General features: G+C 41.8%; 1 protein-coding gene across 9 annotated transcripts in view; it reads right to left on the bottom strand.

Annotated features, from left to right (window-relative positions):
• The window catches only part of TEAD1 (TEA domain transcription factor 1), a 205,267-nt gene that overhangs the window by 17,188 nt on the left and 173,168 nt on the right, over nt 1-14,911 (bottom strand). For all 9 annotated transcript variants that reach the window (XM_073347638.1, XM_073347630.1, XM_073347634.1 and 6 more), the window contains one exon: nt 6,272-6,445. In XM_073347638.1, coding sequence (XP_073203739.1) covers nt 6,272-6,445 — 174 coding nt within the window. The remainder of the gene's footprint in view (nt 1-6,271; nt 6,446-14,911) is intronic.

Here is a 14,911-nt window from a genome sequence, read left to right as displayed (position 1 = left end):
AAAAAAAAAAAAAAAAGACATTAAAATATTTTTTTCTGTAGAATCATCATATCATGATCAAAATTAAGAAAAGAGAGCTGACAGTTTGCGATCTAATTCTCATGACTAATGACCTAGATGTGTATCGTTCGTTTTACATATATTTCTAGCCAAAAAGGACTGACACAAAGTCTATTCTTACAGGACCACGCATCACGGCTTTTGTTATACACAGAACACTGTTCTAAAACTGGCACATTCCCTTCTGCCTTAGCTAAACCCAGGAAAAAGTAAATCCTCCAACCTCATACAAGTTCATGATTCAAAAACAAATTCTCATCAATATTTTTAATATATAACAAACAAGAATGTTGGTATTACATGTTCTCTAATCTGTATATTATTACACACAAAAAACTATGTTAAAACACCATTAAGTTTGCTTAATTCAGCCCCCTTTTGCTTATGCAGTCTTTAATTATCTGATCACATATTTTTGCCACAGGTTCCTGCCTCCTCTTGTGCACAGTTAATGAGCAGCTATTCAACATTGAATGTGTCCCACTAGGCTTTATTTACTGCATACTATTCAAACCCTGTCTCAAAGACACAATTATTATTAATTTCTGCATGGGAAAAAATGGTGCTGTCATGGTACAGTCTTGGATCTTTACAAACATTAATTAATTTATTTTCCCAACACCAATGTGAGGTGAGGTGGTAATATTCCCATTTAGCAGATAGGGAACTGAGACCCAGAGAGATTAAAGCTAATTCACATGAGATGATTACAGTGGTCCCTTGACTGTTTAATCTATGAACCTATGAAAACTGCCCACTAATTTTGGGTGCCCAATCTGAGATGCCGAGGACCTGATTTTTCAGTGTATGTTACGTCATAGAACAGTTTATATGTTTAAAGCACAGCTCCCATTGACGTCAGCTGCAGCTGTGGGTGCTCAGTAACTGCTACTCAGATCAGATCCCAAATCAGTCATCCAAAAAATGAGGAACACACAATTCGTAAAAAGTCTGATTTAAGTGAGTTGCCCAGCATCACACAGGGACACTGTGGCACAGGCAGGAGTGCTCCAGTGCTCCAGGGCAGTAATCATTCGTTTTAATCATGAGACCATCCTTTATCCTTCTCCAGTTCCTAGCCTCATTCACTACACACATTCCAGCTTCCTCAAAAAATGAGTCTGGTGTCATACAGACAACAGCCTCATTCATTACACCACCCCGATTCATCCCGAGCGCAGGTTCATCCTGTGCAGTTAGTGAGGCATCAGTCCTGTAGAAAAATAGGATGTGATCATGTACTTAATGTCTGTATCATAATGCATATGCAAAAAGGGGCTGAATTAAGGTTGCATAGGTTCCTCCCACTGTGCTCAGCAGACAACCTTAATTCTGGCATTTACTAACTTTTGAGTGTTCAACTTTGCAACCATGAATTTCTTTTACCTGAGTTTTTTAAATGGAATTTTAGCATTAAAACAAAACGAACAAAAAACAAACCACCTAGAAATTTCATCATGTGGAACCATATTTTCACCTACAGGATTCATCATAGGTGCTGGATCCTCTAGATGCACAGCACAGACCTCTGCCACTTGAGCTAACAGAGAAATTGATAGTAGTAGTAGCAGGTTGTCATCCTCTTTGTGGACCAGCACCAGAGGGAGACGACAGACACATTTTGCCTGTAGGTTTCACAGATATCTTCTGACTGCAGTGGAATGTTGAGACTCGGGAATCTTGGGTTTCATTCTAGTTTCTGGAGGGGACTACACTGTAGGGGAGGTCACAGACTCTTCTGTCCCTATTCCTTCAAGCCTGATCCATGCCCCAGTCATGTCTCTACTCCTTCCATCTCTGGCTCCTTGTCCCAGTCACACAGGTAGTCCCAGTCAGTCTCCCCACCCCTCGGGCTCCTCATTCCAGTCCCAGTCTCCCTCCTCGGGCTCCTCATCCCAGTTCCCCCTCCATACTCCTCGACCAATTCTACTTGCCTGGCCATTCCCAGTCTCCCCATCCTGGCTTCTCCTCTGATTTCAGTTCCTCATCCACTCGCATTTCCCCACCCAGCTTCTGCTCTTGGTCTCTTTGCTAGTCAGCCCCTGTCTACTCATCACAACCTCCCTCCAACAGGCTCCATGTTCCAATCTACCACCCCCACCCCTCCAGGTTTGGCTCTTATCCCCTCTGCATGCTAGTCAGGCTGTCCTGGCAAGAGAGACAGTCTTCCTGCTCTCACTTCCTGCACCTGATGCCACAGCAAAAATCTCACCCTGAGGCAGACACCTGGCATGGACAATTTCAGCCTGAATAGTTAAAGTTTGGCAAAGATATTAGCAACTGAAAACAGGGTCTTTTAGTGGCAAATGTTGGGGAACCTTAACTATACGTGCACTACCATCTCCACTGTTAATGATTTCAACACCAACTTCTCCCCAACTGTAATTAGGCCTTTAAAATTAGCCCAGTTCCTCTTGGGGCTTTAAAGGTCCGTTCTGGAAAATGCCTATTAAAATATTTAAATTGCCAGTGGTTGGGATAATGGGTGTATACCTCATGTACCCATAAAACCCCACATGTGCGAGTACAGAAGTGTAATTGTAAGCACAAGGTCCAACCTGCATAAGTTGGGACTCTCTTGTACAAGCATGTGTTAGCACAAAGGTGGGGTCTGGTAAGTGAAATAGGGGTACCTATATTGTTGATGGACTGTAAGTTACACCCTCTTTTGAAAATTTTATCCTTAGAGACAATTACCCACTCAAAAAGGGGGCAGCAGAAGCAGAAGTGGTGCTGAGACCTAAGGTTTAGCTGAGTAATGCTTGAAATCCTGGTAATTAACACTGTGTTTTGAAGGTGCTGAATGGGTAGTTTGGTGTTTTATTGCCCATAAGTCCATCCTAGGAGGTACACACATTACTTAACATAAAAAACAACACTGGAATTAAATTGGAATTTAATACCAATTTTCAAGACAATAAAAATCCAACCCCTCTTCAGCAAACTCTGCCCAAAACATGGCTCCATTGAAGTCAACGAAAATTTTATCATTTGCTTTAATAAGACCAGGATTTCAGCCCTGATCTCTGCAAGCATTGGCATTAGCAAAGAGTAGGGCACATTTTGTTCAATGCATTTTCTGGGTAAATCTGCAATCTGAGGCATGAGTGCAGCTCGTGGAGCCATATACAGGCTAGTTTTATCCATACAGCATGGCTAAAAATAGCTGCATAGCTGGGATGGCATGGGCTTTATCATGGGTTGCGCAAGCACCCCGGAGACCCAGGGCACCTACTCTTGTTACTGAAGCCCAAGCTACCACATCTACAATGCTATTTTTAGCCAGGCCAAAGCTGGCATGGATGTGTCTATCCAAGCAACAATCACACCTTGGATTGCCAGGCAGACAATACCTTAAGTGAAATAGCTGGGTAAAGGCCAGAATGGTCCATCATTTGGCAGAGCAACACTCCCACTTGCATACAATGAAGTGAGCTGTAGCTCACGAAAGCTTATGCTCAAATAAATTTGTCTCTAAGGTGCCACAAGTCCTCCTTTTCTTTTTACTCCCACTTGGGGAGCAGGATGAAGTCTCAGGTAAGAGCAGCAGCAGCAAGAGCTATCAGGGAGAAAATAATCCCCCTCTCAGAGGGCTGTGACTAGAGACATTATTTCATGCACGTTTCGCTTCCCTTTACTTTACTTACATTCAATTAAGTTCTTAGCAAGTTCATTTTGAAGCTCAGGCTCTGCTTTAAGCGGGAACATTAATGAAAACCAAGCAGCCCTAATTTATATCTATGGGCATGTTCTTAAAAACTGACATTAAACACCACACTAGCTTTTCAGACCCTGTTGTGAGTGTAATAGTTCGATACAGAATTTCTGAAACTTACTACCGGATGATTTTCCAAATGCTTCCACAACTTTAGTGGTAGAAAACCTTATTTTTAAAACATTACATTTTAATTCTTAGAGCAACATGCACTTGTGAGGCAGCAGGAAATGTCTAACAGGTCAACGAGGGCCTAATGCTAGTCTGACAGACCACACAAGCCACCTTTGTTCATGGACAAACTTCACACGTTCTCATGATAGACCCACTTGATGACCTCACAGTATATTTATTTACATATGCAAACCACAATATAACCATGGCAATACAATTTTTATAGGACTGTAAGCTCCTAGTGGCAGGGCTCTTGTCTGCACATGCTTAACATGCTTTTGGTGCTAAGCCCACCACAAATGATCACAACAATTAATGTATGCCAAGTTTATACTTTCAGGGAGTATTTTCCTGGCTTAAAACATGGTTTTGTTTATGTCACTATCAAGAGAATGCTAGAGCAGAACACCTCTCCCCGCCCCAAACCCCCGGTCCTCCTGGTAGCAAAAGCTTCAACATAAATTATATAAAGCTAAAGCAACCCTTTTATTTCCTGGAATATGCAAATCTTGATATGAGGATTTCAGATTTTTGCACCTTTTTTTAACTGCTAAGAAAAAACGGGGAGCAATCTTCTTTACTTATACTTTTCAACACAGTAGTAGTAGTATTGAAAGGCAACACATTATGCTCCCGTAGAACCTCACTAATAGGCACTAATGAATGACTGGGAGTCCCATTGTGAATTACTAAATTTGACAAATCATCAGGGAAGTGGAACACATACAAACAAACCGAACCAAATGTTTTGCATCACAACATGCATTTTTAGAATTCATTTTGACAATTATTTTTTAGGATTTTTCACCCTTATAATAGTTCATAATGTTTAGTCTTGAGAAAAGAAGAGTGAGAAAAGAAGCCTTCAAATATGTGAAAGGATTTTACAAAGAGGACTGTGATCTGAAGTAGAAGTAATTGACTTAATCTACAGCCCTGAAGATTTAGGACAGATAGTAGGAAGAACTTTTTCATATAGGGTAATTAAGTACTGCAATAGGTTACCATGGAGGTTGTGGAGCCCCCATCACTGGAGGTTTTAAAGAACAGGTTGGACAGGGCTAGTCTAGATATATCTGGTCCTGTCTCAGGGCAGGGGCCTGCAATAGATGCCCTCTTGAGGTCCCATTCTTAGGTTGGATATTAGGAAAAACTTTTTCACTAGGAGGGTGGTGAAGCACTGGAATGCATTACGTAGGGAAGTGGTGGAATCTCCTTCCTTTGAGGTTTTTAAGGTCAGGCTTGACAAAGCCCTGGCTGGGATGATTTAGTTGGGGATCGGTCCTGCTTTGAGCAGGGGGTTGGACTAGATGACCTCCTGAGGTCCCTTCCAACCCTGATATTCTATGATTCAGCCCTACACTTACGATTCTAGGTATTAGTAAATGTTCTACAGTAGATACTGTAAAACAAATGGTGTCTTGCTAAAATGAGATATCATTATAATGGTCTGGTGTTAAATCTTTTAGAGAAGCTTGGAGGATTACTGCCATTTATGTGTGTGTCTCATAGAGTGTGTGATCGATTGAACTGTCCAGTGAAATCCAACCGTATATGTACAGCGATGTACATGGATAAAGTGACACCAATATTTTGGGTATTTTTCAACATTTCTGATATCTAGTTTTTATCTTTCCTTCATTCTAATCCTCTTTCAGCCCCTCCTCACAGCTGCTTTGGGCAGGTATAATTCCTCTGCAAACAGAATTCCATGTCACTGTCCCAAATGTACTTAGAGAAATTGAAGGCAGGTCTGCTTCAACAATGAAGCAGAAATTAAAGCAACCAAAACCATTATACAACAGCACTGGAAATATCACAAACTCTTAGATAATTTTTTAATACTAATTTTAAATATAAGTGTGTTGTGAAAACATTGGCTCATCTCAAGGCTAAAAACTATATTACCTGCCTTCAGCAGAGTCCAACATACAAAACACTCAAAAATACACAGAAGTCTCAGTTTAAGTTGCTTATATTGCTCTTCAATCAAACCACTAGATGGCAGTTCACCATTTATAAACAATGAAACTTATTACCTGTTTGTCAATGGCAAAGGATCGTGTATAACAAAGTGCTGGCAGGCACTACAATTACTACAGTTGTTTTCTAGGAACACAGACATGTTGTGGGAAACATCAATAGAAGTGGCTTTGTGCTAGTGTCCCACATGAAGGATATACACAAACGATGGAGACTCAGCTTCACGTTATTAAGTGGTGACAAAATAAATTCCTGTGTACGTGAACATTTAGAAAGAGTAGGGAAGCACATAATGTGAACACACAGTCAAAATTAACTTCCATGGTATGTCTTACTCACCCAGAACTTTACTAGGAAGAAGGCATTTTGGGGGCCCTTCCCAAACAGTTCCTTTAAACCACCTTTCTTTTCAGGGAATTTGTCATAAATCTGACGAATGTCCACTGATTCAAGCAACGGGTCACTGTAAGAATGGTTGGCATGTCCAATGTGCACAAAGAGGTGTTTATTGTACTGTAAGAAAAAAAGAAAAAGAAAAATCACTATTGTACAAGAAGAACAAAGGTTTATTTAAGATGAACAGTAAGTCTGTGTGTTCATGCTAAGATTAGGGTGCGTTGGTGGATTAGAAAAACCTGCCCTCGTCTACCTTTGGGACCACGGTTTATTTGCAACATGATTTCCATGAAGTTACTTAGGTGGTCTTGGTACAGTCCCTAGTGAACAAGAGTCAATATCATAAAACCAGTTCTCCAACTGTAAACCTGCTAAGCATGGTTAACTGCAGGTAGGTGTTTACCTAAAAGACCAGAACAGCCAGCAAAGTGTTGATCAGCCCATCCTGAGCACAGTAAGATCAAGAAATTTATTTGAGCATAAGCTTTCGTGAGCTACAGCTCACTTCATCGGATGCATCCGACGAAGTAAGCTGTAGCTCACGAAAGCTTATGCTCAAATAAATTTGTTAGTCTCTAAGATGCCACAAGTACTCCTTTTCTTTTTGCGAATACAGACTAACACGGCTGCTACTCTGAAACCAGTAAGTTCAAGGTCATTAGAAAGAGTGATGGTGTCTGCACCATGCAGTTTAATGTCTTATGTATAGAGATCTTTAGTTTCTGCTAGTGCAACAGCTCCCTTAAATCGTTACATTACAAACATTTCTGTCTTTAAAAAAAAGTGTGCTGTCAGTTGCCTAAAGGAGAGGGAGTAGATTTGTCTTTAATTCCTAGAATTACAGTAAAAAAAAGGAACTAATAGGTCAGCTAGTCCATCTCCCTGCCAGAGTAGGATTTTTCCCTTTGGTATATTCCCCAATGCTTTGTTGAATCCACTTTCAAATGACCCAAGCTTCTACCACTCACTGTGGGAGCTAGTTTCACAGTTTCGCTGCCAGAATGTGTTACTTGATGTTCAACCTAAATTTCCCCCTTTCTAGTTTCATTCCACTACAACTAGTTATAGCCACCACCGGTACCACCCTAAACAATTCCTCTCCCTTCTCAGAGTGAAATCCTGGCTCCAATGAAGTCTGTCATTAAACCCCATATTGACTTCAACGGGGCCAGGATTTTACTCATACTGTTTACACCCTGCATATTTGTCTGAGACTATAGCACATTGTAAAATCTGAAGTGAAAAAGAAGAGGACCTGATACTGTATGATGCTAAGTCCTTCCCAGAGGAGTGCTCCACACCTCATAAGACCAGATGAAAAGATGAAAGGAGCATGGTTGTTTTTTAACCACATAGATCACAAACAACATTTTGCTAACTCAGTTAAAGGGGAACCAATGTGCAGTCACTGAACAGCTGAAAACTTTGCAATATTTGATAGCTACTGGCTACAAGGTGGCAATTTCTAACAGGTAAGCATAAAATAATGTTGAAAATGCAGAGTGGACATTTGCCTGGCTATTTTGTTCACAATACATCTGCACACAAAACAGATTAAAATAACAGTTTCATACCTCAATAAACTGAACATCCAATCAAACCATGTAGCTGGCCTACCAAGCCAACCCATATTATCTCACAGTTTCTTTGTATTACCCTGTTTCCATCTCTTGTCACTTGTCTTACACTTTGATGGTAAGCTCTTTGGAGTGGGAACTGTCTTTTTGTTCTGTGTTTGTACAGCACCTAGCACAATGGGGTCCTGGTCCGTATCTAGGGCTCGCGATAAAAATAAATAATAATAATTGAATGCAACTTTCCCGAACAAATGTGCAAAACCAAGGAAAAGAAAGTAGACTGACTAGAGTTTTACCAACTGTACTTGGACAAGTAAACAAGTAAAACTAGTAAAATCATCCAGAGCAGCGAAATCTGAATTTAGAATACACTTATCTGTTATAATGAACAAATATAATTGGATACATTCCAGTCTCTTGCTGGTGTATTTTATTTAGTGGAGGTGGGGGGGATGGGGGGGAAGAGCTTAACACTTCAGGCTTTAATAAACCTAAGCTCAATTCGTAAGATGTGAACATCAGTTACACAGATTTTCCTTGGAGCACTCTTTCAAAATAGCCCCCTCCCTATTTCCTCAGTGTGCACGTGGAAAACTTTCCCAATCTTTGCTTATAGATGCAACAAGCCCCAAAGGGGGAGTGTAGTCAAAATAGGGTGTTTCTACTCTAAAGAGCAAAGCACATAGGTCAGAAAAATAAACAAGTGAATGGAAGGGGCTGAGTGCATGAATGAATGAATGCATGAATGAAAGTTTATCAGTAAGGCCTTACCATGAGCAGGTTTAAGTCACATACCAATCATTTACACAAGAATTACAGTAATTATCGTACTATTCGGTAACAATGAGGGATTATCATAACAATATCTTCAGAGTCGCTAGATTTGCCATTTTACTTGATAATTGAATGATAACTGCAGATGAAACATGCTTGCTATACACACAAAATACACACACACTACTTCACTTACATGTGATCTACATACAGTTACACATCATTGTATTATCTTGGAGCACCAAGCACATACAAAAATTAATATATGATATTGTTGGGAACCACTGCTGTTCTTGGTTTACCTTTTAAATGTCTGGTGATCAGGGAAAACAAGCAAGCAAGAACACTGGATTTTAGGTGGTGACTATAATTCAAGATAAATTCACACTGTGGGAAGATAACATATGAGAATTTGGGGCACGTAACTGTAGGCATAGATCTTGCCGGACATGAGTAAAATTTGAGCGCAAGGTTCAACTCTAAACAATGATTTGACAGGCTGTGTGCCGGAGACAGTGTTTCCAGGGCTAGTTGAGATAAGTGGGAACGCGCTGAACTGATTAACTTGAAATGCAGATAAAGGGAGGAAATAAGCAATCGGTCCTTACACAATCTCCAAAGTTATTGGTCCTTACATGATCTGCACAACGTCCAACCCAATTAGATCCAACAAGTAGAGATGTTAGTGGCAAGGAAAAATGTACATAAACTGTCTAGCATGTGACATGCTTGAACTGGAACTGGTATCACCCAGTACTTAAACCCCTGCACCTGGGTGGCCTCGTCCACGTGGTCATAGAGCTGTCACATGCCTAATAAAGTAACTTGAGTGATGAGCAGGAGTCAAATTGAGTTGTTTGGGATCCTGAGAATGGGATAAAGTGTTCTCTCAGAACTGGATGAGGTATTCTGGATAAGCCAAGTGCAAGAAGTCTTGGAAGGAATCCCAACATTATTGTCTTGCAAAATAATCTGGTAAAACATTTCTTCGGACATTATACATTTTTACGGTCTGGAAAATAATGTAGTAGAGTCCTCAGAATCCAAACTTAAATCAAAGAGACGTTATGTATATAGGACTACAGAGCAGATCACAGAGCCTTTATGCTGCTTAAATATAAAAGCAAAGTTAAAGACAGCTGTAAAGTTACTCTAATTGCCTGCAGATCTTGCCAAAGTACCAGATGCTGCTGTAGCAAAAATTCTGACAGGATATAGTGGCACAGATGGTATGACGTCACCTGAGAATATTCTTAGGACGTAAATGTTTATTTTGACATTGCATGTGTGATTATTTTCCGCTTATGTTGCTGTAATTCCTACATGAAATAGAATCATTACTAATCTAATTAGATAAGGCATATTTCTACAGGCTCATAAATGACACCACAATATTAGGCACAAGACAAATTTGTTATATGGGCGGTCTCCATGAAAAGTGTGTATATATGAAAGCGATGAGGTTAAGTTACATGGCTATATCTTCTGAGCCTATTAGTGTTTGAAAAGATCAAGAACATCTTCATTGTAAGCAAACTTCACTATTATTTCAGGCTGCGTATTCCAGAATTATTGAAGTACATTAGTACTGAGGAATTTGCCCATGCCACAGTATTTAAAGGATTTACATTTGACATATACATTATTATATACTTTAAATACTGTAAACCACAGTGGGTCAAATCCTGTGTTTTTTTTAAGCATAGCAACTACATCAAAGTTTACAGACTACATTCCTGAGCTATTTCATCTGCAGAGTCTGCATTACACTCCATGCCCTAGAGATGGCTGCCTTTTACTGAACTCCTTCCCTTAAAAAATTCTAAATATCTGAGGAATGCAGTAAAGCCATGAAAAATGACTGCTGTCAACTAATACCACGAGAAAAATTAGAATCCACTTAGGAATTTAAAGGAACCAAGACAAATCGCCAATGTCAGAGGATGCTAACGTACAAGCTGCAGCAGAACAAAGACAAATCACCTACATTTGTTTTACTGTTCCATACATATACTGGCTCTTGTGAAATTATGTCCTTGTGTTCTACGGTTTTGCTCTTACATTCCACAAAACTAGGAGATGTGAGCTGCTACAGCTCTCTCTGATGCATTCTTGTGCTCCACAGTACCGGGGAAGGGCTCCCTGAATCTCATGCAACACAAATACATGTCTATTAAGCAAAGTTCTTTCAATTTCAGTGTCAAGATGCAGGCTGCACTGTAATTTGACATACACATACTCTCAAAGCATGAAAGCATAGAGTTTCAACCTGCAGCCTTCTACCATAGAACCAGTTGTTCCAACTATATCTTACAAGGCTAGATTGTGCCAGTTAGGCACAGCCTAGAGAGAAAAGAAATGTGGAGGTAGCACTGTCCTAGAGGATGTACTGGAAAGCATTCTGCTTACCTGAATTCCCTGGTCACAGGTGAAGCACGCTCACTATGAAAGCCCTTTGTAGGATACAGCCTCACGTCAGAGCCATAGATCCACCTCCTCTATGCCCATTTGGAATACCATGCACCTTTGGAGGAACAGGGAGGACACAATCCCTGCATTTCCTTGAACTTAGGGTCTGCAGAAATGACTGATCCTTAAAGGGGCCACACAAAGAGATGGCTCCTTGCTCCTTCCTCCCACTCCATACCCACATAAAGGCCAGACAGGCCTCAACCATCAGTTGTGCAGAGGCAAGATCCCGTGATCTTGTCTCACCCAACCTGGGACAGTTAGAAATACCTCACAAGCCAGGCCACTCCATGAAATTGACAGGCTCTTGCAAGTTTGTTCCAGCTCCAGTGGCCCTGATGACAGTGAAGCTCCAAGTTTTCAGGCGGAAAGGTCATGCATGCAGCAATGAAACCAGGGAGATTGCCTATCATTTCAGCCACAGCAACAAGGCATTCGGTGAAACTGCCATCATCAGCAGTAAGGAAGGGAGAGAACTGGATTAACTGGTTCTGTGTCTTATGGATCAAAACAAAAACCCAACAAAGCAGCTCTCTCAAATGGCCCTGTGCTGCATGTCTTCTATCCCTGCTGAAACAAAAAGAGGCCCTCTCTGTTCACTTTGGGTTGAATGTACTCTACACCAGTGGTTCCCATTGGGGGCTCGCGAAATATATCAGGGGGGTCTCAGAAAAAAATTCTGTAATGGCGGACAGAGCCGTCCCTAAGGACCCTGGGTGCTGGGACTGGCAGCCCGAGCCCCGGGACCGTGACTTCCTGGCAGAACAAGTTTAAGCTTTGTTGTCGTCGTACACTGTTTGCCTGGACTGCTCAAGACCTGAATGCTTGTGGGAGGAACTCTTTAATTGAGTTGGCTTCTTAAATACCTTCATGCTGTTTCACATCTGTTACTCCTTGATGAAACATGTAGAAGGCTTAATCGAAGTGATATGAGCTACAAAAGTGAAATCTTGGAAGAGTGTTGCCGTTTTCATAATGTAATAAAATTAATAATGTAATGATAAATAATAATGTAATAATAAATGGTGTGTAATAACTGTGTCATAAAAAACCAAAATTATTTCCAAGATCACTGCTTCTATCATTTATGCTTAGGTAAGGGAGAAAATCCCTGGAAATATTCATTTTTAGGAGGGGGTTTGCGAGATTTGATATTTTTGTGAAAGGGGTTTGCAGGGTGCTAAAATTTAGGAACCACTGCTCTACACCAAAGTGAGCAATGGACTAAACTGGAAGCTCAGAAAGAAAGGGTGGGTGAAAGGCTCGTGGTCTCGCTTGGCTCTGCCCAAGACACTTGGGGTATGTCTACTCTGTGATAAAAGACCCACAGCACAACAGCAGGTGGTCTGGGTCAACTGGCTCAGGCTCGTTGGGCTTGGGCTGTGGGGCTATAAAATTGCAGTGTAGTTGTTCGGGCTTGGGCTGGAGCCTGAGCTCTGGGACCCATCCCACTCAAGGGGTCTCAGAGCCTGAGCTCCAGCTCAAATGTCTACACTGCAGGGGTTTTATTGCAGTGTAGACATACTCTTGATGAGGCAGCAAACAACCTTGCTCTAGTGGCTGGGGTTCTATAGATGTATCCTGTTTCGTGATCTGCTGTAGCTGAGATGTCTATCTACAAGGTACTACTGCTTGTGTCAGGTTAACAAACTGTACTATCGGAGGAAAAAGGAACAAAATGGGATAACTAAAAAATAATCGCCAAGACAAGAAGAGTCTGCATGCTACTGTAACCTGCATTGCCTTGGCTCTGAGGCATGGCCTTATCGGTAAATCTGACACCCTTTAATTTCCTGCTGATGTGAGAAAATAACTTACCCTGCCAAGAATTCCCTTTATTTCTAATAAAATTTTAGTGACTAAAATGTTCATTCCCACAGATTTAGCTTTCCACGGAAGGGGATCAGGACAGAGTTGGCCTAGCAATATTTTAACATAGCACGGGGGGCTGGTAGCACTGCCTATTGTTAAGGTTGCCTAGCACTTCCCATTCTAAGAACCTGGTTTCCATTGCTTATAACTTTTTCAGACTAACTATCTGGGCTGAAATTTTCGATGGTGGGTGTCTTGTCAGGATGAATTGTTCTGGAAAATTTCAGCCGAAACCTGTCAGCCATTGCTGACAATAGGGCTAAGGAAAAATACAGTGTTTTGCCCATGTTAAAAATATCCCCCCAAACTTCTTCGGAGAAGCTCTAGCACCCCCATGCTTTAAAGCAGGGACTTGAAATTTGGCAAGGGGTGGCCTTTGTGTTAAGCACATGCCCTTTGCCATCCCAGTGAAAATCTGCCCAAATTTGACCAAGTTACAAATCTCTGAAAAAATGCAGTTTGCACATGCTCAGTAGAGACTTCTTAGATTTTTAGCAGATGAGTAAGACTTTCCCTGACATTCCCGCTCTGGTCTGTTGCGGGCCATGCCAGGTCAGGGTCTGAGCACCTGAACTGAAAGCAGGGGGCCTGTCTCTCCTTTGCTGTCATTGGCTCCTCTCCTGGCAGGGGGGCGAGAACCAGATCTGCAGGGTGGGGCAGGAACAGGGGAACAGAGTGGGACAGGAAGCTTGGGGGTAGGACAGAAACTGGAAATGAGTGGGATAAAGAGTAGGAACCAGTTAGCTGGCTGGGAGGGCGGGGGGGTGAGAGGGGGAGGCCTGACTAGGAAACAGGGTAGAGGGGAGAACCAGGACTGGCTGGGGACAGGGACAAAGAAGCAGGCGGGCACTGAGATTAGATGAAGAGCCTGGGGAGGGAGATTGTGCCTGGGAGCTAGTGAAGACTGGAAATGACTGGAGGGGGAGTTGGGGTGTGACTGGAGGCCAGGGTAGGAGAGAGAGACAAACCGAATGAGGAACTGGGGAGTGGCAGAGAAATTTGGACTGGCTGGGCAAGGAGACTAAGAATGAAAAGCTGGGGGAAATGGAATGACTGTGCAAGGAGACTGGGACTGTGATGGGGAGTTAGGAGGGGTGAAACTAGATCTTGCTGGGCATGGAGATTGTGGAATGAAGACAACAACTGTCTGTATGAGGACAATGGGACTGGGGCCAGATACCAGGGTTAGAGAAGAGACAGGATAGGGAGCAGGTGGGGGACAGAAAGGGTCCTGTTTGGAGAAAACAGGTAGAAAAGAGTCTCTGCTCACTAGATCACATTCGCCTCCAGAGCCTGGAATGGACCCCAAGATCCCTGATCCACTATTCCTCTGCCCCCTCTAGTGCTGGGTCCACAAAAAAGATGACAAGCTACTATTGCTACCAATTACTCCGGTAGCTTAAATGACAGAGATCTGTGGGTTGAAAGGTTCCAAGCCCACTGAAGAACCATGGCATTAAGATGATGGCACTGGATGGAATTTCTGTTGTTTCAGGTTTGCCTTTTAAAAAAACTAGGGAATTACACACAAAAAGCCCCTCCTTTAATTACAAGAACATTATTAAATTTGCAAAGTCAAACAACTGCAATTTAAGAAACAAGCTAGATCCTACAGCTGTGTTTGGCAGGGTTAGCGCATGATACAGTGCTCCTGGCTAGCTACCAAGGTATAATTATTTGCATTTATCCCCACACTGATACACTTCCCAATTCACATCTTGACCATTAGTGAGAATCAACAAGGGTTCATTGTAATTTTACATCCCTAAAAACCCACTTCCATTATTTGCAATCCTCTCTTAGGAGTTTTTGAAATAAAATATCTCTGCTGATTCCACTTTCCACTTGTCAGCCGTGGTCCCCTATGCATCTAATGAAGTCAAAATTAATA

This window comes from Lepidochelys kempii, chromosome 6, assembly GCF_965140265.1.
Source record: "Lepidochelys kempii isolate rLepKem1 chromosome 6, rLepKem1.hap2, whole genome shotgun sequence".
In the NCBI taxonomy this organism is placed as follows: domain Eukaryota; kingdom Metazoa; phylum Chordata; order Testudines; family Cheloniidae; genus Lepidochelys; species Lepidochelys kempii.
This window is presented reverse-complemented; position numbering and strand designations above follow the sequence as displayed.